General features: G+C 41.8%; 1 protein-coding gene across 2 annotated transcripts in view; it reads left to right on the forward strand.

Moving 5' to 3' along the window:
- The window catches only part of LOC308098481 (carbonic anhydrase-related protein 10-like), a 199,136-nt gene that overhangs the window by 79,708 nt on the left and 96,035 nt on the right, over nt 1–23,393 (forward strand). For both annotated transcript variants that reach the window (XM_080446860.1, XM_080446859.1), the window contains exon 3: nt 21,900–22,042. In XM_080446860.1, the coding sequence (XP_080302986.1) occupies nt 21,900–22,042 (143 nt within the window). The remainder of the gene's footprint in view (nt 1–21,899; nt 22,043–23,393) is intronic.

The raw sequence follows: 23,393 nt of genomic DNA on the forward strand, positions 1-23,393 counted from the left end.
GCATTCCATGTGAAAAAAAGCATGCCTCCATTTTGCCCGATGGTCCTGGCTAACGCCTGGAACAATAACATCTCTCACGCGAGTAACAATGGCGGAGCGATCGTGCGTACAAAATGAGTCGTTTTCCCCAGCGTAAAAAAGTTTCGGAGTTATAGGGGTTTTAGAGAAGGAGATAGAACGGAAGCGGATGGGCGCAATGTTTTTTGACACGATGATCCATCTGGCCTATCCTTCTCAGAATCACCACGGGTGATTCCAGAGCTGCTCCAGCCCCTCCCGTGTGGAAAAAAACAAAAAGACACCAAACACGGTTCAGACCGTGTTCGGCACCAAAGCGCCACTCTGTGAAAACACGGTTCAGACCGTGTTTGGCACCCGGTGTGTTAAGATGGGAGTTGAATGTGTCTCAAAACTGGATGCACATCCCCACAACATTAACTACTAAGTGTCAGTAACTGAGAGAAAATCAGTTGATAGTCACCCTAATCAAAATGGATTATACCATTTCTCATTTGAATGCCATCACTCTCACAGAATACTGTAATGACACAAAGCTTTGCTCATCCGAGGAATAACAATAACAATGGCCGAGGGAATTAGTCTTTATTAGCAACAAATTGCTAATCACCAACACAAACAAACTAAGAAAAGAATGGGAATATGGAGAGGGGGGTAATACTGTGCATGTTGCGTTTTTAGATATCAACGAACACATACATATCCTTAAATGGATAGTTTTTTTGTCACACCATGGAGACTTTAATTCATGGATATATATATATTTTTGTCGAATTCCTAAGCCAATAATTTGATGACGGTTGTAGACACAAAGGAGACTCTTTGGCTGCGGTTACATTTGTGTCTCCTACCGGAACCGCTGCCGCCATCAAATTATCGGCTTAGGAATGTGACAAAAACGTCTCCATAGGGTGACTAATTGCGAACGCGGAAGGAGGCGCGGCGAAGCCGCGCCTCCGACCAAGTGGAGCTTACTATGTAACCCTGCTCAGGTTGTGTCTCTGCGTGTCTGTGTGCATGCACTACCTATGTAGAGGGCGCCAGAGTGCAGGAATTTAGACAATGCTCTGATTTAAATGCAACACCACACACACACACACACACACACACACACACACACACACACACACACACACACACACACACACACTTCTCTCCCCATCACAGTGAAATAACACGGATTACAAGTCCGTAAATACACAATATTTTCGAGCTGCGTTCGCTTCCAGCGTTCGCGCGTCTTACTTGTCGTTAGGAAAAAAAAGTGATTTTGGGGGTGAACTATCCCTTTAACACATTGACCGCCAGAGGTTAATCTCATAATGTACTCACCAGTGCCAACGTTTTATTGTTGTTTTTTGTTTTTTTCAGGTCGCCATAGGCCCCGTTAAAATCCTTTAGATTGCGCGATCCACTGTTTGTAAACAACGGGCACATGTCCTGGTGTCTACTCGTCGAGACCGCGTGTCAAACGGAGCCGCCATGTTTGAGTTCTGATCGTTTATGTTAACATGGGAAATGCGAGGATGAAAAACTACATGTTTACAGGGGCTTTTACAGGGGTTTTTGTGTACGACTTAGAATGGAGACAGACGGGAAACAAAAAACGAGATCGCACTTCCGGTCGACATCGGGTGGTGTTACACTGAAAATGGTCCCCCTAGAAAATTGAAAAAAAAAAAAAAATCGAAAAAAAGGAAAAAGCACCACAGCCCGTAGGCTACGGGATCGGCGCTTAACCGTTGGATTTAACGGCCCGTAGAACTACGGGCCCGGCGGTCAATGTGTTAACATAAACCCATAATGTATTTCGTCATTTTTGTAAACGAAATAATAAGCACAATAACACAATCGATGCGCCTCGGGGCATACTGAGAAATGATATTCTCCCCCTAACCACCTGGGACGCTATGTGTATGTTCATGGGGCGAATCCTGTCATGCAAAATAATACAAACACACTGGCAGGCGAGATCTCCTCTTTGAAAACAAGTATACACATAGGGCTCCCTTATGAAATATAAATGTCTGCAATTCATTCAAAATTCAGCCAATTTCTTACAGCTCAGAGCGACCGATAACGCTTGCTGTTGCTGTCCACTTAACATATAGAGTTTAGCAACAGGGGCATTTCTCCGACAGTCAGGGGAGGGCTATACCTTGACCCAGTGATACTGTCACGAATCAATCATTGTCTGTCAACCTGTCTAATCATCATAAATCACTCACACCTGTCTAACATCATAAATCATACCCGTCAACCGAATACAAGCGCATGAGCATGAACGTGCATGAACGTGCACACTACACAACAGCTGCCTTATACAACATCTGACAGTAATGTTATTAGCCTGAGTTGAATGACGGAGTGATGATAATCTCTCTCTCTCTCTCTCTCTCTCTCTCTCTCTCTCTCTCTCTCTCTCTCTCTCTCTCTCTCTCTCACTCTCTCTCTGTAGATATGTGTGTATGACAAATTAATTGACTCATAAAACTCAATCATATTTTGCAGTGGTAACCAAACAAATTAATGGCTGTGCGTGCGTGTGTGTGTGTGTGTGTGTGTGTGTGTGTGTGTGTGTGTGTGTGAGAGAGAGAGTTACCCTAAAATATATGATATAGTTATTATATTGGGTCCTGGTCATCCAGGAAAATCAATCACGCAGTGTGAAAACATGATTTCCAGCGGCTGTTGCAGCACCCCAGAGAGAGGTGGTTTGGAAAATAATATTGTTCCCATTTAGACAGAGGTATATGGGATTGTATTTTATTGTTTCGGTCAAAACTGTCCTTCAGTTTATCAGTTTATCATTACAACTGTTTATCACCAAATATATTTGATTATCAACCGGTACATTGGGAGCCATTATTGTCTCTTATCAGATATCTGTTCTGTATTATCCCATTAGGACTGGGAACGCAGCTGTGCCATTTTAAGATTTCTTTGGTCTATTAAAAAATAGCAGATATACAAACTCATAGCGCGGCACCGAGTGCCGCGCTATGAGTTTGTATATCTGCTATTTTCTGCGAACATTTGTAACTCAAATCTTTGCTACTCTGGGGATTCTACAAATGTCTTCCAAATCTCTTAACAGTTTTTTGAAAAAACCTATGTTGCTATAATATCAGTGGTGCTTAAAACCTTTTTCATGTCAAGGACCACCCAAAATTATATGTATTTGGCCGCGGACCCCCATCACAAAATATTTTATTCCAGGGACCCCCCAGAAGCAAAGATTTGAGTTAAAGATGTTTGCTTTAAAAAATATATATATACGGTATTCAAAGATTTGCACAGATTTTCCACGATTTTTCCAAAAATACCAGATCTACAAGCTCATAGCTCTGCTATTTTTGAATAGCCAAATAAATCTACAAATGACACAGATGCGTTCCCGGTCTCAATGGGTTAATACTGCAGTTAGTTTGTTCTCTCTCTTTTTATCTTCTGATCATGGCCTTTCAATATAGTGAAGCAACAAATAGAAGAGCATGTACATCCAAACAACTTTAAAAAAAAACAAACAGCAGGTGCAGGGCAGAAGTGAGTAACGGTAGAGAAATAGAGTCGGCACACTGGAATATGCTCCAAAGGTAATGGGTTTTGTTTTATTACCACCAAAAACGTGATGTTTTTTTTTGTCAGGCTCGAAACGTCACACTTTGCTGGTGGTAATAAACCCATTAACCCTTTGCATACAGTATTCCAGAGTGCGGTGTATCGAGTGCTCGGATCCAATAAAACATATCTTTTGTTTGTTTTTATAACTTGATACATTGTTTTTTGTATTGTCCCTAAACATAAAAATATATAGTTTTTTTAAATTAATATTCGAATATTAATTTTCATTTTCGAATATACATATAGGAATATTCGATATTCGAATATTAATGCACCAGCCCTAGTGCATACCGTATGTTGTATGTGTATACGTACTGTCAATCTGGGAACCCAGATCCAACTGAAAATGAAAAACAGCGACCTCTGCTGTTTGTTCTATTTCTGTTGGCTCTGGGCGGAAGAAAACGTAACACCAGTGCGCAAGGAAACCGGGGTTTAGGTCTGCCTTCAGCTTTCACTTCCGGTGGGTGCCACTATGTTTTCATTCCCACTAACAATATTTCTACACGGAACACTAACACCACTTCTCCCAGAGAACATGGATCGTTTTGGTTATAAGCCCACTTGTTTCTATGATGAAAGAGTAAGTTAAAATGTGAATATCTTTCCGTGGTTTTGTCTGCTCCGCGGACGCTATTGTTAAATTAGTTTGGGTTTGTTTCGAGGGGGAAAGATCGACGGACATGTGAATCCCGCCCACTACATTTGATTGGGTAAAGCACGGCCTGCTTCCTGATCTGAAGGCACGCCCAATGCGCACACGTTATGACGAACCTCCCCGACAGATTCCAACGCAGTGCAGAATCTGTTCTTGAGAGATTAACGTACTGTAGACTGGCAGTGGTGGAAGAAGTACTCGGATATTTTACTTTTGTAAAAGTACCAATACCACAATATAAAAATGCCCTGTTACAAGTAAAAGGCCTGTGTTCACAATGTTACTTGAGTAAAAGTACAAAAGTATTGGCATCAAAATATACCAGTACCAAAAGTAAAAGTACTAATGTTTGAAAATAGCAGATCTACAAGCTTGTAGATCGGCTATTTTCAAATAGCCTGTGTATAAGATAGGGCTAAAGTGGTTAATGCATGTTTTATAATATAGTCGTTGATATCTGCAAAGTAGCTAGTAACTAAAGTTTTCAAATAATTGTAGTGGAGTAAAAGTACAATATTCTCTTGAGCCTCTTGAGATGTAGTGGAGTAGGAGTAAAAGTATTGCACATTGGAAATACTCTAGTAAAGTAAAAAAAGTAACTTAAAAAAATGTTACTTCCACCACTGTAGTACTGGAAGAAAAAAGATAGAAGGAAGGAAGGTACAGTGCAAGAGTGAAGGAAGGTATTATAGAAAGGAAGGAAAAGAGGGAACAGAAGTAGAAAGGAAGGACAAGTGGGAGGAAGGAAGGAAAAGAGAGAGAGAGAGAGAGAGGCGGTATCTTTTGCAGGGCTATAACACACAGTAGATAGCCTATCAGGGATTTGTGCAACAGCTCCCACTGTGCCCAGTGCTGATAATGGAATCATTCCTGGTGATAAATTGCTTTTATATCGCACAGCAGAGGTTAAGCCATTTAGACCGGGAACGCATCTATAGTGTCATTTTAAGACTTTCTTTGGCTATTCAAAAAACGTGAAAATGTGTACAATTCTACAAATGTCGTCTAAACAGTTTGTTTGAAAAAATATATATCAGTGGTTCTCAAACGTTTTCATGTCAAGGACCCCCAAAATGATATGTATTTGGCCACGGACCCCCATCTCAAAATATTTTGTTCCAGGGACCCCCAGAAGCAAAGATTTGAGGTAAAAATGTTCGCTTTAAAAGAATTATATTCAAAGATTTTCACACATTTGCACGATTTTTCAAAAAAATAGCAGATCTACAAGCTCATAGTGCGGCACTCGGTGCCGCGCTATGAGCTTGTATATCTGCTATTTTTCAATAGCCAAAGTATAAAATAATGGTTTAAGAGGTTACACAGATGCGTTCCCGGTTTTAACGGGTTAATGTGGGCATTACCGGGCCTCGCTCTCTGATGGCAGATGAGAGCCCTCCGTTGTGACACGTTCATTTAGAAAATTGCAAAAAGTCATATTTTTTTAAAGGCATAATCAACCTAATGGCTGTTTGTTTATGAGGTAACTAATGGCACCGTGAAGAGAGGTGGCTCAATTTAAAGTGATTCAGGCGGACATATGTTTGCCTCATACACTCGCTCATGCGTGTGTGTGTGTGTGTGTGTGCGCACACACATGTCCAAATCCACACTCGCTCACCTTTAGAACTTATCTACTGTATATCAGCCCCACTATGAATGTGTGCGCATCACAGACACAGACACACACACACACACACACACACACACACACACACACACACACACACACACACACACACACACACACACACACACACACACACACACACACACACACACACACACTATCTCTCTCTCTCTCTCTCTGTCTCTTTCTCTCTCTTATCTCCCTTTCACACACACACACACACACTCCTGAAATCATTTCGGGATATGTATTATTCACGGTTGCGTAAGTGTGAGATGGAAAGGTCATAGGTCATTGGTCGTCATCTGTGAGAGTGCCATCCCATAATGACATACTGCATGATTATTAGATTACATTATCCTAGATACTGGTTTTCATAGATTCTAGGCACACAAAACCACAAAATACAATCTATATACAATCTAATCAGAATGATCATATATCCCATCTATGTATGTACCTGTAGCTGTATCTAGTGGTGCAAGTGCAACATTTAATCAAATGTATTTATTAAAAAAAAAAAAAAAAAAACAATTTAACTGTTTCTTTTTAAGTTTTTTTTTTAACACAAATCTTCTCTTCTGGGGGTCCGTGCCCTGGCACAAAATATTTTCAGATGAGGATCCGCAGCCAAATATCAGTTTGGGGGTCCTTGACAAGGTTTGAGAACCACCGCCCCAGAGGATGAACCCGTGCAGGGCTTTCCTCTAGCCCCACCCTTTAGGCCAACATTTCCACTTACTGTACACACAAGACATCTTGAAATCGAATGGGAAGATTGCCATGAAACTTGTGAAACTTGCACAGACATGGTCCCTGGAGGATGTAGCCTTGCCATTTGAGTGGTGCCATGACCTTTCCTCTAACGCCACCCTCAGGCCAAAATGTTAGGTTTGCACCATAGGTGGAAAGTACTTAAGTACAATTTTGAGATATTTGTACTTTACTTGAGTATTTCTAATTTCCAATACTTTTACTTCTACTCCACTACATCTCAGAGGCAAATATTGTACTTGTACTTGTACTCCACTACAATTATTTGAATTATTTTCAATTCCAGACTTTTACTTGTAACAGAGTATTTCAACATTGCAGTATTGATACTTTTACTTAAGTAAAACATTTGAGTACTTATTCCACCACTGATTTGCACTCAAAATACAGTACCTCATAATCTAATGGACAAATTGCAGGATGAACCCAACTGATTTTGGTGACACCATAGCTATTCTAGTGCCGCACCTATGCTAACATTTCCACTTGTTTTCTATTTTAGAAGCACTTTATAGTATTATATATTACTTTATTTATTTCACATTAAAGCTTTTGCTTTTTGTGAATAACATTAACATTATACCCTCAGTTCCGGCACTAATTAGTTTAAGATTTTATTATTTTATTTTTACCTTTTATCCACCCTAGAGAGAGCATGGGTCCCTTGTGTTGCGACACTTATTCATATAAATGTCCAATTCAATAAAAAATCACACCCAGTGTGAAGAGAGTGGTGCCTTTGAATTAGTGTAACTGGTTGCATCCTTGTGTTGCAATCAACTGCAGCTGTTGAGGCCGTGCTCAAACGGACGGACGGACGGATGGACCCACACACACGGTCAAGTGTAGGAGTGGCTGGCACCACTCAAAAACTCAAAAACAAAGAAAACACAATCTCCGTGAAAATCTGCAGTATTTTTGCAGCTCTGTTTTCTTTTAATTTCTTTCTGTTTGACACCAGTTATTTCTGGTTCATTAGATTAATATCTTCTTTTTTAGTCCAAAATGAGATGTGTTCATTGCATCAACTCTCCCTGTCGAGTCTGCTGATGTCCTTGCTGTGATTCAGATGATGATTTGCATAAATCAAACCGATGATTCAGCTTGTCAGCGCGTGACATTTTCCATTCTCTCAGAGATAGGCGCACAGCGGATGTTTTCTCGAAACCGACTGGCATACAAAATGGAAACAGCAGTACGTATCATATGGTTGATGCGGTCCTTTTTAAAGGTGAAAGGTCATGTGACTGCAGTTTAGATTTCACACCAACGAAAATACTCATAATCTCTGAAAACTGTAAGATGATGCTATCCACTAGTATCCACCCCAAGATACTTTTGTTGAGACTAGAGATAAACTCTGGCCTTGTAGGGAAGAGTGAGAGTGGGTGCGCTAAGTAATTCACTTTGGCTGACAGTCCTTGTCACATGACCGGTGATGCTCGCAGTGAGGCCGGGCTTCCATGTTGTCTTGGTTAGCTTGTGCCCTTGCTACATGTTTGAACCTGGCTCATGACCGGCGGTTCGTGCTCTACCCTCAACACACACACACACACACACACACACACACACACACACACACACACACACACACACACACACACACACACACACACACACACACACACACACACACACAACCTTACTCTGCATGGTCTAATAAAGCAGAAACGCTTCAGAAAAGTAATCTTCTGAAAAGCCTTTTCATCTAAGTCAAATCACTACTGCTAGTCTATACCCGGCCCGGGGATGCGCAAGTCCCACCTATACGTATGTGCAGACTTGGGGCCGTGATCGTGGCTATACATATCCCATGCCTGTGGCTAAAGTGCTAATAAACAGCTTAAATTTGGGAAATGTGGAAAAATCAGCGTGGTCAGTCCCTGCATAAGCCAATGGTCAACTCAATACCCATGTGCAATCTCAAATTGATTGACCAACCCTCTAAGGAGAAAAAAGGATGAGGACGGGTCCCACTGGGCCAATGGGACCGCGTCTCATATCCCATACCATAGCCTGTGGCAAATATGCAAATAAACAGTGTTAAATTTGGGGAAAGTGCTAAATCAGCTTCGTCAGTCCCTGCATATATCATCAGTTCCTTGAACTGAAACCGATGTGTTTAATCCATTTCGCTGGTGTCGAGCTGAGAAGTCTCTTGCTGATTTGAGCTGCTATATAAAGACAGCTGTTTCATACTCCCAGAATGTCCCATAAAGCTGCTGGTGAGACATTCAATGTGGTGACAAGTCAGCCGGCTGAAGTGTTTCCTCTCCACAGAAATCTGTGGGCAAGTATTACACCCCATTTTTATCAAAATGTACTTAAAGTACCAAAAGTAAAAGTACTAAAATGTTTGAAAATAGCAGATTCTGCAAGCTCACAACGAGTCACATCGCGACGCGTTGTGAGCTTGTAGATCTGCTATTTTCAAATAGTCTATGTACTGTATATAGGGCTGAAGTGGTTAATGTATGTTTTATAATATAATGATTTATATCTGCAAAGTAACTAGTAGCTAAAGTTTTCAAATAATTGTAGTCGAGTAAAAGTACAATATTTGCCTCTGAGATGTAGTGGAGTAGAAGTAAAAGTACTGAAAATTGGAAATACTCCAGTAAAGTAAAAAATACCTCAAAAAAGTACAGTACTTGAGTAAATGTACTTAGTTACTTTACACCACTGTCACTGATCATGTTGAACATGTCCTCTTTTGCTACAAGCAAAGTGTCCACCCCTCTCCTGTCGGCTTCTCTTCAAACCCTAACATTAATTAATGGTAAAAATGGTACTGTATGCACAGCCCAGTGAGGATAATGGTCTCTCCCCTTCATGCTGTAGTCTCTGAAGTGATGCTGTAACAGTAGCTCACTGTAGTTCTCACGATGAATGGCCACTGTGCTTTTGCCTTTGGTAACTATAGGGAAGCATCTAACGTCTTTTAACTACTTAAACCCTCTATTCTTTGTAAAAATGTACCTCAGTTGCAACTGTGCTTAAAACACTGTTTTCACTCTACACCAATTATCTTTGCCAAAAATAGCCGATCTACAAGCTTTTAGATCTGCATATTTTTTATGAACGTTTCCCTCAGAACGGGATTCTGGGGTTCAAGTGCTTAAACAGGTCTCTCTTTTTTTTCTTCATATTTAAATACAATTTTCCAACCATTTCGGAGGGAGGGATTTGGTTGTTCCTGGGACGGGGAAGAGCGCTGATTTTGTTTCGCTCAACGTCCTCCATATGTGTGATTTCAAAACGCGAGGGGCATCGGCTACTCAGTGCAGGCACCAGTAATGGAAAAAGTACTTTTTTTTTACTCTGTTACAAGTAAAGGTCCGGAATTCAATATGTACTTGAGTAAAAGTTCAAAAGTATTGGTATCAAAATATACTTGTAAAAGTAAAAGTACTCATTATGCAGAATGTCCCATGAAGTGAAGCTGAAGTGGGTAATGAATGCTTCGTAATAATAATCAAAATCTACAAAGTAACTAGTAACTAAAGTTTCCAAATAATTGCAGTGGAGTAAAAGCACAATATTTGCCTCTGAGATGTAATGGAGTAAAAGTATTGAAAATTTAAAATACTCCACTAAAGTAAAAACGCCTCAAAATTGTACTTAAATACAGTACTTGAGTACATGTACAGTACTTAGCTACTTTACACCACTGGCAGGCACTCGCCCCGCTTGGAAGCGCCTCAACAAGCCTCGCTGCCTGAACACCTGCCTTGTTTTCAAGTCGAGTTCAAAAGTCATGCATGCATGTAAAACCATTCTTTATTCAGTGGAAACAAAGAGAAACAAAAGGAGTGCTAACTGCTATCACTAACTGCCTCAGAGCATTGTGACACATGGCTCTCTGGTGGGTGTCAGCGCGTGTCAGTGTGATTATTAGCTTTATTTCTCCCAAATTGTCCTGCTCTGCTGGGATTTTACCAGTTCATTTTCCATTCAACTTCTACCATGATGTGTGTGGGATGTGTTAATAAATAATATCATAATTTGTAGTGTGTGTGTGTGTGTGTGTGGGGGGGAGGGCTCTGTCTTAATACATTTGCATATGCGTACAGTATGTATTGTATAGTTGTTGACCTGTTTGTGTGTGCCTGTGTTTCCTTCTTGTCAGCTATTCTTAGATAATATACTTAGCTATGCAGCTGTTTTGTTTACTTAATGATGTTGTGAGTTATTTAGATTGCATTTTGATTAGACAGATTCTAGGTTTGATATTTACCTGGGATCCTAGTTACTGTACTGTGTGTAGCAATGAATTGCTTTTTTCTGCACTCTACCATTTATAGGGGTGGGACGATATGGGTACCTCACGATACGATATATATCACGATATTAGGCCCACGATAACAATATATATCACGATATTCGACGATGTTCGATATATTGCGATATCACGATATTCGATATATATTGCAAGAAATTTCACCAACGATATATCACGATATCTGAAAATATCGATATATTGCGATATCACGATATATTGCATGAAAGTTCACCAACGATATATCACGATAGTCCTTGTATTCAATTCATAAACACATAAAATAGCACCAAACGGTTCAAAATCATCATTACACAAATACAGAGTAGGAAAAAAACGTTTATTTTTTTTTATATCGATATTTTTCGGCAGTATATCGATCATTTATCGCGGGAGAAAGTATCGCGATATATCGATATATCGATATATCGTCCCACCCCTAATTATTTACTCTTTTGTTTTGTTGGCCAGGGTTCATACTATTTACTCTGGTCTCACACTGGTACATTGCTGTGGATAAGTGCATCCGCTAAATGCTTTAATAGTGTGTTTGTGTATGCACAGCTGCATCTGAGTGTGTGTGTAACAGGCAAGGCAGGCAGGCAACAGGCTGTTAGTGTCCAGCGTTCAGCTTCAGGCTGTGTCTGTCTCTCTAATTGTGTGTCTGTCTCTGTCTAATTCTGTCTGTCTCTCTAATTGTGTGTCTGTCTGTCTGTCTCACTCTCTCTCTGTCTCTCTCTGACTCTGTCTAATTGTGTGTGTGGGTGTCTGTCTGTCTCTCTCTCTCTCTCACTCACTCACTCACTCACTCACAGGCACGCACACATGCACACGCACACACACTCTCACTCTCCATTCTATTCTACCGATTCTGTCTATATCCCTCCATATTTCCTCAGACTATCTGTGTAAGTCTATCTGTGTGTCAGTCTGTAGGTGTGTCTCACAGGACCGATGGCCTGTGCTGCTGACCCCAAATACCTGGTTGTCACTCGCCCACTCACTCACTCACTCACGCACGCATGCAACGCACACATGCACGCACGGCGTCGCACGCGCACACACACACACACACACACACAGGAACTCGCACACATATACTGTATATATTTTGTATATACACATGACAGTTTTTCACAATTGTTAACACACAAAAAGCGAAAATTCGGCAACATTTTCACAACCTTAACTTAATGTACTAATCGTTCGACCCAATTTGGCACTACTTCACACTCCCTTATCTGCATTAGACTCTGACTTTCCTTCTTTACACTCATCACTATCATTACATTATCACCTTGTTGTCCAAACACTACACACAATGTTCAGTTGTTGCACACACTTCTCACATAAAATCTCAAAGCATCAATCTACAACACACCTTGTTGTCCAAACACTACACACAATGTTCAGTTGTTGCACACACTTCTCACGTAAAATCTCAAAGCATCAACCTACAACACACAAATAGTCAAATCTCTAAACATTCAGGTCCGGTGAGCAATTTGCACCACCGGGCTGCTCCAGTGCGTGAGTGGTTCCAGGACCACCCACATTTTTCCGTTCTGTACCTTCCACCTTATTCTCCTTTCCTGAATCCCATTGAGGAGTTCTTTTGAGCTTGGAAGTGGAAGGTATACAGTATGAACGGAACCCACAGAGCCGGGTCCCACTGCTCCAGGCCATGGAGGAGGCTTGTGGCGACGTCACTGTTAGGGTGTGAATCTTCTGCTATCTCACGATTTGATTCGATTCCGATTCTTGGGGTCACAATTCCGATTCTTTTCAGATTTTTTCAAAACAAACGATTCTCGATTAAAATATGTTTTTTTTCCAATTCAAAATCGAAAAATGTCATTATACAAAAATAGTGAAAATCGATTGCAGCCCTAGTCACTGTTGAGGCCTGTCAGGGCTTCATGCGCCACTCGAGGCGTTTCTTCCAACGCTGCTTGGACAGGGAGAACATTGCCTATGATGTGGATGAGGCCCTCTGGCCAGACATGAACCGGAGGCATGATGCCTAAATCATGTAGAGAAATAAAACATTTTTGGCTGCATATTTGTGTTTTGTTTTATGTTTGACTATGAAAAAAGTAGGCCTACATACACTGAGTCATTTTACAAAAGAAATTGTCAATGTCATTCATATGGTGTGTTCCATTTCTATGATTGTGTTTTCAATTTTGCCCTGCAGTGTGCTGTAAATGGTTGGTAGTGTGCAGCACATGCTTATTGTGTGTACTGTAATGAATGGTATGTGTGTGTCATTTGAAAATATGGCTGTGTGTACCAAATGAAAACACGACTTCCATTTTGTGAACAGTTAAAAGATTTGATGGCAAAGAGTCATCTTGCAAAGGCAGAGTGGGGTTTAGCATTTTGTGTGTGAGGTTTTCAGTTTTGTGTGTGCAGTTTTGAGAAAGCCGTTATTGTTTTGAGAAACGTGTGTTAACAATTGTGAAAAACTGTAACATAGATCACAAATACGTACAGTCTCTCACTCTCTCACACACACACACACACACACACACACACACACACACACACACACACACACACACACACACACACACACACACACACACACACTCAGCTGACTGAACAAATGGTGTATTTATGTCAGGGTCAGATTAAGCTGTGGAGGTCAGTGCTGTCACATCTGTCACTCCACTGAGAACTGAGAGAAGGATGAGAGAGAGCGAGAGAGAGAGAGAGAGAGGGGCTCATTGAGATGGATGGATGGACTAGAGAGGAGAGAATAAGAGAGGACGTTGAGAGAACAAGAGAGAAATAAGAGAGAGAGAGAGAGAGTTGAATTCCACAAAAAAATAAAAACAATCATGTGTGAGATATATATTATAGAGGCGAGCTCTTTTCTTCTGGTGTGGCTGTCGGTCTGTGGTCCCTGTAGAGCAAAACGACACACAAATGATGTTGTACCTAAAGATAGGACAAGATGATGCCCCTCGCCTTGCTTATGCACCACACTTTGCCTTGCTTATGCACCACACTTTGCCTTGCTTATGCACCACACTTTGCCTTGCTTATGCACCACACTTTGCCTTGCTTTACCTGCATGAGTAAAGCGTTGGTTCTAACCAGGGGTCCTTTGGGGGGGTACCAGGGGGTCCCCAGCAAAATATAAGTATAGTGTCACAAGTATGCATAGCGTAATAAGTTAATATTCGTCACACTCATTTTAACCATATTTTATACTTTGGCTATTCAAAAATAGCAGATATACAAGCTCATAGCCAGAGGCGTACGGTCATTGGGGCCAACGAGGCCATGGCCCGGTCTGTGTAAACCCTGCTTGCCCCTGTGTAATCAACATAACAACATTAGCAGCCCCTCACCCTTTAAGTCGCCTTTGTCTTCAAATGGGGCTCATTTGCATTCGGCCGAGTTGTTAATGAGTGGCCATTAGAAAACCAGTTTCGCCGTCAAACCGGTTCTCCATTGCGCAGAGTCGCGCACCTCTCTCCATTCAGAAATGTAATAGAAGAACCGTCGTCCTGAAACACCCTGCCCCGCGTCTAAACCGGCGGCCTCGGTCCGCGGAAAAAATGGGGCAGTGTGTTTTGGGACGAGCGTTCCGTTTTCCACCCGGAATGGCTCGGTAATTCTCAATAGACTTATCAGCCGTTGTTGTGCGAACCCTGGCCCGGTCAACGTTAGAATTCACCATACGCCAGTGCTCATAGCGCGGCACATTTTGAAAAAATCAATTGAGATGGGGGGTCCGCAGCCAAATACATATAGTTTTGGGGGTCCTTGACATGAAAGAGTTTGAGAACCACTGGATTAAAGGTCTTAGTCACCACGACTGATTTCAATCACAGGTCTTCTATGGAAGGCATGTCACGCACCGAAAGGTAGGCGATCTACAAGCATACGATGCGTTGCAGCACGACGCGCTGTATGCTTGTAGATCGCCTATATCCGGCTATCAGTTATTTTGGGATTAAAGAGTATTTGAAGTGGTCAAACTGGCAATAAACATGTTTAATCTTCCAGAAAATCCTAAATGATCTCAGCTATTTCGTAAAAGCAAAGGTTAAAGCCTCAATCTGCAATTGCTTCAACTGGTTGGCTGTATGGCGACCAAAACATCGTCATTTGACATACTGTGCTAATTGTTTATGAAACACAGCGCTAGTTTCACAAATCACAGATTAGGACTTGGCCTAACAACATTTTTTTTCAGTCGTGAGATTTTATCTTGCTTTAATCCAGTGGTTGAGTGAGTATACACATAAGGCCTTTGCAGACAGGGTGCGATTTTCCGCACGGAAAAAACGGACAATATCATTTTTTAAATGAACACATGGTTCTCAATGACCTCATGCGGCATACTTTTCAGGATTCATGTTCATGAACAGGAAAAGCAGCAGATCGACAAGCTCAAAACACGTCGCCGCGCGCCGCGTTTCTCAACCAGTGGTCCGGGGACCACCAGTGGTCCTTGAGGGGGTTCCAGGTGGTCCCCGGCTAAATGATGGCGAGTTGGTAACCCTTATTAGATCTTCAACTCTTGAGAGCGTAAATGCGATGCGATGCGATGCGTTTTTTTTTTTTAATCGAACCCAGTTCGATTTGTGCGTCTTTTCGCATGCGGTAAAAACTGATTGACTAATCGCACCCTGTGTGCAAAGGCCTTTAGTCATTACCTTCTTAGGAGTTTGTATACTATTATAATACTGTACTTGTTTTAACATCTTAAACCCTATACCTCATTGTCCGGAGTCAACCAGGAGTCCGTAGGCCAGATATCCCCCCGATCTTCAAGCTCAGAGCGCATTGTGTTGCGACGCGTGAGCTTGTAGATCAGCTATTTTTGCCAAATGTTCACCCCAGAATAGGGACGCTATGGTTCATGTGGGTGAAGTATTTGTTTCGACGTTGTTTGTATTGTGTAGTGATGTCTTGTTTCTTAACCCTTTAAGACCGGAAACGCATCTGTGTAACCACTTTAACCATTATTTTACACTTTGGCTATTCAACAATAGCAGATCTACAAGCTCATAGCGCGGCACCGAGTGCCGCGCTATGAGCTTGTAGATCTGATATTTTTGAAAAATCGTGAAAATGTGTGCAAATCTTTGAATATACGTATATATATATTTATTTTGTGATTTTTTTTTTGCTCAAATCTTTGCTTCTGGGGGGGGGGGGTCCCTGGAAAAACATATTTTGAGATGGGGGTCTGCGGCCAAATACATATAATTTCGGGGGTCCTTGACATGAAAAAGTTTGAGAACCACTGATATATTATAGTAACATAAGTTTTTCAGAAAACTGTTAGGATTTAGTAGACATTTGTAAACCCCCATGCAGAAGCAAAGATTTGAGTTACAAATGTTCGCATTGAAAAATACGTATATATTCAAAGATTTGCGCAAATGTTCACGATTTTTCTTAAAAAATTGCAGATCTACAAGCTCATAGCGCGGCACTCGGTGCCGCGCTATGAGCTTGTAGATCTGCTATTTTTGAATAGCCCAACGAAATCTAAAAAACGACACACAGATGCGTTCCCGGTCTTAAAGAGTTAACGCTGTGGATTGCTGAATCTCCGGTCTTCACAACACAAACCCACCCCTCAGGTAATCATAAAGAAACCTTAGGACCTTGAGATGTCTCTAGGGAATGGAAGGATGGAGTCTATAGAGGAAGTGAGGAGGAAGACTACAGAGGTGTGAAGGTCCCAGGTGTGAAGACGTGCGTGGCTCTGCAAGCAGAACCGAGAAGGAGCGGTTCGATGCTGTCGGGCAGAAACCTCTTATCTCCGCATTCTAACTTTTTGCGTTTTTTTTTCGTAAATTTAACAACTCATTCAGTGCCAGACTTATTTCTGCCTGTGTGGTCCCACAGTGCCAGGATTTTGCTATTTTCTTCAAGTAGTCACAGAATATTTATCTCCAGTGCAGGGCCGGATCTAGGCATGGGCAAGGGGGGGCAATGCCCCCCCAAATGCCCTGACTGCCCCCCCCCCCCAAAAAAAAAAAAAAAAACTGGGGGGGCTTGTGAAAGTTACATTTATGTCATGATATGAAATGTGAGCTTACCATAATCAAAATGATCCTTAATCATATTCCATCATGTATCATTGCACAATTCAAATAATCCTCTGCCCTGATTTTCCATGGGCAGTGTTGCCAGATATTGCGAGAGAAAGAAGCCTAGGAAAACAAGCCCAAAAGAACAATAGGAAGCAAGCAGTATTACACAAACAGCCGGAAAAAAATGAAAAAAAAACTGCCTGGACCCCAGGAAGAATAGTCTCCACTAAGGTGCAGACTAATGGGGATCCTTAATAAACAAACTAATAAACAAACAAACAAACAAACAAACATACAAACTCTCCATCATTTAGCTGGGGACCACCTGGAACCCCCTTCAAGGACCACTGGTGGTCCCCGGACCACTGGTTGAGAACCACCGCCCAACTTGATCGTACTACAGCGTCACACAAAAGCATCAAAAGTATCAGATCCGCAAGCTGGAAACACGGCGCGCGGCGACACGTTTTGAGCTGGTCGATCTGCTGCTTTTCCTGTTCATGAACATGAATCCTGAAAAGTAACAGTTTTGGACATATGAGGTTCCCCCCCCCCCCCCCCCCCCCCCCCCCTCGACAGAGACGAGTTGTACTCTTGGCACAGAGAAAAAGGATACTCGGTGAAATAACAGGAGCTTAAAAAAAAAAAGAACTCTGGTGCTATATCGAAAGTGACAAATCCTTCATGCATCGTCTGCGCTGAGATGATTGCGATAGATAATTTGTGTTGTTGTCGGTAAATGACAGCTGCTGTTTCTCCCAGTGACGGTTTGCGTCCCTGATGAGCTAGATGACAAGTTGGTCAGTCATCAGGCTTCTCCTGTGTGTGTGTGTGTGTGTGTGTGTGTGTGACTGTGACTGTGTGTGTGTGTGTGTGTCAGTGGTGGAAAGTAACTAAGTACATTTACTCAAGTACTGTACCTAAGTACAATTTTGAGTTATTTTTACTTTACTGGAGTACTTCCAATTTTCAATACTTTTACTTCTACTGCACTACATCTCAGATCCAAATGTTGTACTTTTATTCAACTACAATTATTTGAAAACTTTAGTTGCTACTTACTTTGCAGATTTTTATTATTATTACAAACATACATTACCCACTTCAGCCGTATACATTTCGGCCATTTGAAAATAGCCGATCTACAAGCTCACGAACATTTAAAAACTTGTGAAACGGGACATTCTCCACTTTTGGTACTTTAGGTACATTTTGATTTTGATACCAATACTTTTGTACTTTTACTCAAGTAAATGTTGAATTCCAGACTTTTTCTTGTAACAGAGTACTTGCACTGTAGTGCAATACTACATTACAGTATTGATACTTTTACTTAAGTAAAAAGTGTGTGTGTGTGTGTGTGTGTGTGTGTGTGTGTGTGTGTGTGTGTGTGTGTGTGTGTGTGTGTGTGTGTGTGTGTGTGTGTGTGTGTGTGTGCAGCATGCGTGTCAAGATCAAAGAGCGGGGGAATTAACTGAGGTTAATTAAGGTGTGTGTGTGTCTCCATGCAACATGGGTCTTGAATAGATCTGCTTTGCAGTGGTTGGAGGGGAATCTGAATTTATAACGCATGCCGTTTGGAACTAGAATGGATAGAAAGGACTGTGTGAGTGACTTCCAACCAGGTGAATTCCCCTTTGAATAAATAAATAAAAAATGTCACTCTACATCACGTGGGCTGGTTCACCTTAGAATTCCATATGGTTCCGCCTGATTGGCTGCCTCTTAACTCTTTGACTGCCAGAGTATTTTCATAAAGTACTCCCCCAGTGCCAGCAATTTTCGTGTTTTTTTATTTTTATATTTTGAATTTTTCTCATGAAAATAATTTAAGGGCACATAATATAAAGACCCAGCACAAATCCGCCACTAGGGAGCAGCACATGACTGCTTGATCAGGTTGTTGGGTCTCTCTCAACCTTCTTGATAGATTAGACAGGGAAAAACATGAAAACGGATGTGACGTCCTCCCAGATTGTTTTGATCGCCAAAATTACGATGTGATACACGACGGCGATGACTGATCGTCACCCAGACCATAGATTATAGAAGAGAAACTGTCCGTTTGTCCGTCATACCGTGTGAAAGACCGTTTATTTACCTATTTTGGACGAAAATGACTGGGGAAAAGAATCAAAAACCGGAAACGGAATCCAGGTCATGAAACCGGATGCAGATGTCCGTGAAGTAAGTGGAACTCGAGAATAACATTGAATATTAAGCAGCATAGCGCAATCAGAGATTAAACAATGAACGCGCGTCCAGCGCGTCGAGCGCGTCGACGGCCAACTGGACAAAGTAGCACTTGACGCGTTATCGCGTCGTCCGCAGTCAAAGAGTTAATGACTTTGCAGTCAATTAGCCCAATTAATTACAGGTGTAATTAAATACTGCTTTGGAGCACCACCCACAGCACTTCAACTATATTGACAAGCCTTACCCCGCTGCGACACTTCTGTATCATAACAGATGGGACAGCAGATGGTCCAATAAGTGCATTTTTCCCCACGTATATACGGTGGATAGGCAGAGTGAGCGAGACATCAAAGAGACTGATTCACTCCTGAGTCAGTGAATGTCACATCTACCTGCAGAGACGGGTATTTGAACACCCATACTATCAGTCTCGCTGTAGAAGGTACACTGTAAAGTCCTCCGTGTTAATTTAGCTCTGAGAGTTACAAATTGAGTAATTAACACTGAGTATTTCACTGTGTACACTTAATTGCAGTGTTGATTTTGACAGCAAATTTTGATTTGGTTTTAGTCATAGTATTTTGAATAAAACTCCATTTAGTTTTTGTCATATTTTAGTCATCTGAATTTTTTCAGTTTTGTCTAGTTTTAGTCGACTAAATATCATAAGATTAAAGTCGACTAAATCTACTGTTGATTTAGTCGACTAAAATGTATTTTGGCGGTGCCTTGATGGCGTCGTAATGGCTGATTTCACACTTGCATGCTGAAAATACGTTGCCTATGAAGATCAATCCAATACATTGCACTGGAAAACGGACGATGGCCAAATCGTGCGCGGTACCAGGTGTTCTGTAGGGTGTAGATATCATGTATATACGTCTACCTGTATTCTAGGTCACAGGTGTGGCCACTCCATAGTAGTTGAGTAGTTTTAAGAAAGCTTCTGTGTAGTATGCACAGCTGTAGCTCTCAACAGCGTCTTTGTATTGTGCCATCATTGAGGACCATGGTAAATGATATCATCATTGAGGACCATGGCAAATGATATCATCATTGAGGACCATGGTAAATGATATCACCATTGAGGACCATGGTAAATTATATCACCATTGAGGACCATGGTAAATGATACTACCATGGGTAGTATCTGCAGAAGCCATAATCCATCATTGTTATGTCCTACCTCAGGATTTAAACCCCACTCTGCCGCATTAGAAACCACATTTTGACCACGCGCCCTCAAGACAGAATCGCCACTTTCCCAGGGGAGATATTGCGCTTATGAACTTGAGGCAGTGCTACTTGTCAACTAGTAGGTGTCCTACAGTACCTGACACCCAGGGTCTACATTTCTCCAACCACTGCAGACATAATCGTTATATTGCATTAACATACTGGACCATGCAGATGGTCAAATAACATTTTATTCATTAAGATAGGTTTGGGATTGCAGCTTTAATTTTTTTTCCTTTGATACAGACAGATACATATTTTGGTAAATGTTTCGTTGCCACAAATGCTGTACATTTCGTAGCATTTGCTACTTTGCAAAGTTGACCCACCCAGATGGACCTTTTGATATGACTGGTTGTCCTTTAGAAACTTTTTCAGCTTGAACTATGCACTAACTATATTATCTTTGCCAAATGTTTGTCCCGGAAATTAGTATCGGGACGCTGGGGTTCATGTGGTAAAAATGGCCATATAGACTTTAATGGTCGAGCGGCTGAGCCATCGGTTTTTATGTCACTCCATGCCCACTCGACTGCCTGGTGAGCTACTGCAAAGCAGGCTGAGAGCTGTAGCTCCTTGGAACAGCTGCCTTTGCTCCCCTCATTTTTATCGTGACACACTATAAAAACCACACACTAAGCACAAAATTCGGCACAACAGCCATGATTAGACACTTACCTTAAAAAATAAATGGAAACAGACTTAACTGCATATTGATGTTCTTTAGCCACAATGTCTGCATAATGCAAGAAAATGTCCTGCCTGGGGTGAGCCCATAATAAGCTTTATAATCTGTATGATCAGCTTGTGCTAAATCAACAACTCTTCCTTTCAAAGTCTTCATCTCGAGTCACAGTCATAGGGCTCCATTAGAATGCTTATATGGGTCCATTAGAATTCAAACATAACTCCAAGGTCATGACCTCATGGCAACCCGATGTGGTCATCATACATTCATTCATAAGGGTCCTTCACTTTAACCCTTAAATCCCGGCCACAATCTTGACGTAAGCAACCATGCTATTTGGACCAATTGTTGATACGGGGTGGTTAGAGAACAATACAAAACAATTACCTGGCGGCTTGCACACACCACACACACGCCACAACACCTAAAAATTGCTGATTTACAGTAAAAGCTCTTTATTAAGTTGAGAGCTCCCCCTCCCTAGCACGCCTAGCACTAACTACCTCAGAGCTTTGAAACAGGTGATGACCTACTCTATCCGCCACAGCTTGGCGACTCAAACGGCTCACTTGTCAACGTGCGAAAGCCAGCAGCAGGCTGCTCGGCCCGGTGCGATGGCATTGTGAGCTTGCAGATCGGCTATTTTTGTCACACGTCACCACCACCCCACGAAAAAGTATAAATCAGGATTAATCCATGTTAATCTCTCTTTTCTGTCTGTCTCTCCGTAGTGCCCTCATTCTGGGGTCTGGTGAACACGGCTTGGAACCTTTGCGCCATGGGGAAGAGACAGTCACCCGTGGACATCGAGACCAGCCACATGATCTTCGACCCCTACCTGACTCCCCTCAGGCTCAACACCGGAGGACGCAGGGTAAGGCCCCCCTAGAACAGTGGTTCTCAAACTTTTTCATGTGGAGGACCCCCAAAATTATACGTATTTGGCCGCGGACCCCCCATCTCAAAATATTTTGTTCCAGGAACCGCCAGAAGCAAAGATTTGAGTTACAAATGTTCGCTTTAAAAATATATATATTAAAAGATTTGCACACATTTTCACGATTTTTCTAAAATAGCAGATCTACAAGCTCGTAGCGCGGCACTCGGTGCCGTGCTATGAGCTTGTAGATCTGCTATTTTTGAATAGCCAAAGTATAAAATATGTACCCCCTGGTACCCCTCCAAGGACCCCTGGGGGTCCCCGGACCCCACTTTGAGAACCAATGCCCTAGAAGACTGTTTTCAGATGAGACTTTATGACAAGATATTTGGCGTTATGAACTGAGGCATGTCCCATCGCAGATGCTTCACAGAGTCGGCCATGAAACCTGCACACACAGACCACACAGCGCACTTGACATTGATCCCAAAGTGAACTAGAACCTTTTTCTCAACCTCTTTTCATTTTCATGGGCCCCCAGTTTGATATGCAGTCTAGGCCACAGGCCCCTATGTTTGACTCAGAGTTACTGTACAGAGCCATAAGGGTCCATTTGGTTCTTAAATGTCAATAATTTAGCTGGGGGCCCGCCTGGGGGGTTAAGATGAACCTAGTTTTAAAATGAAAACGTCCTGTTATAGTTCTTTGGGTCCATAGAACAAATTGGTATGGAGATACATATTTGTAACTAAAAGTCTATATGTTTGGGTGAGTGAAATTCAAGGTTTTTTCCCCCCCGTTACAGACATAATAGACATATTTAGGAAGACATTTAAATGGAGTGATAGCAATGTCCCCCATACTGTTGTAGCCAGCTATTCAGACCATTGCCTGCCTCCCGCCTGCCTGTTTATTATAGTTGTTATTATTTGCTGTGCAACTCTGCCCCCTCTCTCTCTCTCTCTATTTCAACCCAACCAGTCAAGGCAGACATCCTCCAACCTCGGTTTCTGTTCACGGTTGCATTCATGTTAATATTACCTTTGCCGCCATCACCAGTGCATGCTCAAGGAGGGAATAGCTGGGTCTCTGTAAATTAAAGAGTATGGTCTTGACCTGTTCCAAATGTAAAATTTCATGAGATGGCATTTGTTGTGATTTGGCTATACGGTATGAATGCAATTTACTTCACTGTGTCTTCTCAACCTTGAGCTCCAGGTATTCAAACGCGATGAATTCTGAGGTATAGGCAGCTGCCCCCAGCGAGCATGGGCTTAAAGGGATACTTCACTCTCGGGCCGGGGACACATTTAAAAAAAATATTAAAAATAAATGAAAAAAGTTA

This window comes from Gymnoscopelus braueri (assembly GCF_963280865.1).
Source record: "Gymnoscopelus braueri genome assembly, chromosome: 13".
Taxonomy (NCBI): domain Eukaryota; kingdom Metazoa; phylum Chordata; class Actinopteri; order Myctophiformes; family Myctophidae; genus Gymnoscopelus; species Gymnoscopelus braueri.